General features: G+C 65.7%; 1 protein-coding gene across 1 annotated transcript in view; it reads left to right on the plus strand.

The window, feature by feature from the left end:
* Window positions 1–814, plus strand: part of KCNJ4 (potassium channel, inwardly rectifying subfamily J, member 4) — a 2,301-nt gene that overhangs the window by 1,045 nt on the left and 442 nt on the right. The window contains exon 3 of the mRNA XM_014530791.1: window positions 4–798. Coding sequence (XP_014386277.1) covers window positions 4–798 — 795 coding nt within the window. The remainder of the gene's footprint in view (window positions 1–3; window positions 799–814) is intronic.

Below are 814 nucleotides of genomic sequence, written 5' to 3' on the forward strand. Positions count from 1 at the left end.
AAGCCGTGTATCATGCACGTGAACGGCTTCCTGGGCGCCTTCCTGTTCTCGGTGGAGACGCAGACGACCATCGGCTACGGGTTCCGGTGCGTGACGGAGGAGTGCCCGCTGGCGGTCATCGCCGTGGTGGTCCAGTCCATCGTGGGCTGCGTCATCGACTCCTTCATGATCGGCACCATCATGGCCAAGATGGCCCGGCCCAAGAAGCGGGCGCAGACGCTGCTGTTCAGCCACCACGCGGTCATCTCGGTGCGCGACGGCAAGCTGTGCCTCATGTGGCGCGTGGGCAACCTGCGCAAGAGCCACATCGTGGAGGCCCACGTGCGGGCCCAGCTCATTAAGCCCTACATGACCCAGGAGGGCGAGTACCTGCCGCTGGACCAGCGGGACCTCAACGTGGGCTACGACGTCGGCCTGGACCGCATCTTCCTGGTGTCGCCCATCATCATCGTGCACGAGATCGACGAGGACAGCCCGCTGTACGGCATGGGCAAGGAGGAGCTGGAGTCCGAGGACTTCGAGATCGTGGTCATCCTGGAGGGCATGGTGGAGGCCACCGCCATGACCACCCAGGCCCGCAGCTCCTACCTGGCCAGCGAGATCCTGTGGGGCCACCGCTTCGAGCCCGTGGTCTTCGAGGAGAAGAGCCACTACAAGGTGGACTACTCGCGCTTCCACAAGACCTACGAGGTGGCGGGCACGCCCTGCTGCTCCGCCCGGGAGCTGCAGGAGAGCAAGATCACCGTGCTGCCCGCCCCGCCGCCCCCGCCCAGTGCCTTCTGCTACGAGAACGAGCTGGCCCTCATGAGCCAGG

The sequence above is a fragment of the Myotis brandtii genome, unplaced genomic scaffold, assembly GCF_000412655.1.
Source record: "Myotis brandtii unplaced genomic scaffold, ASM41265v1 scaffold78, whole genome shotgun sequence".
In the NCBI taxonomy this organism is placed as follows: Eukaryota; Metazoa; Chordata; class Mammalia; order Chiroptera; family Vespertilionidae; genus Myotis; species Myotis brandtii.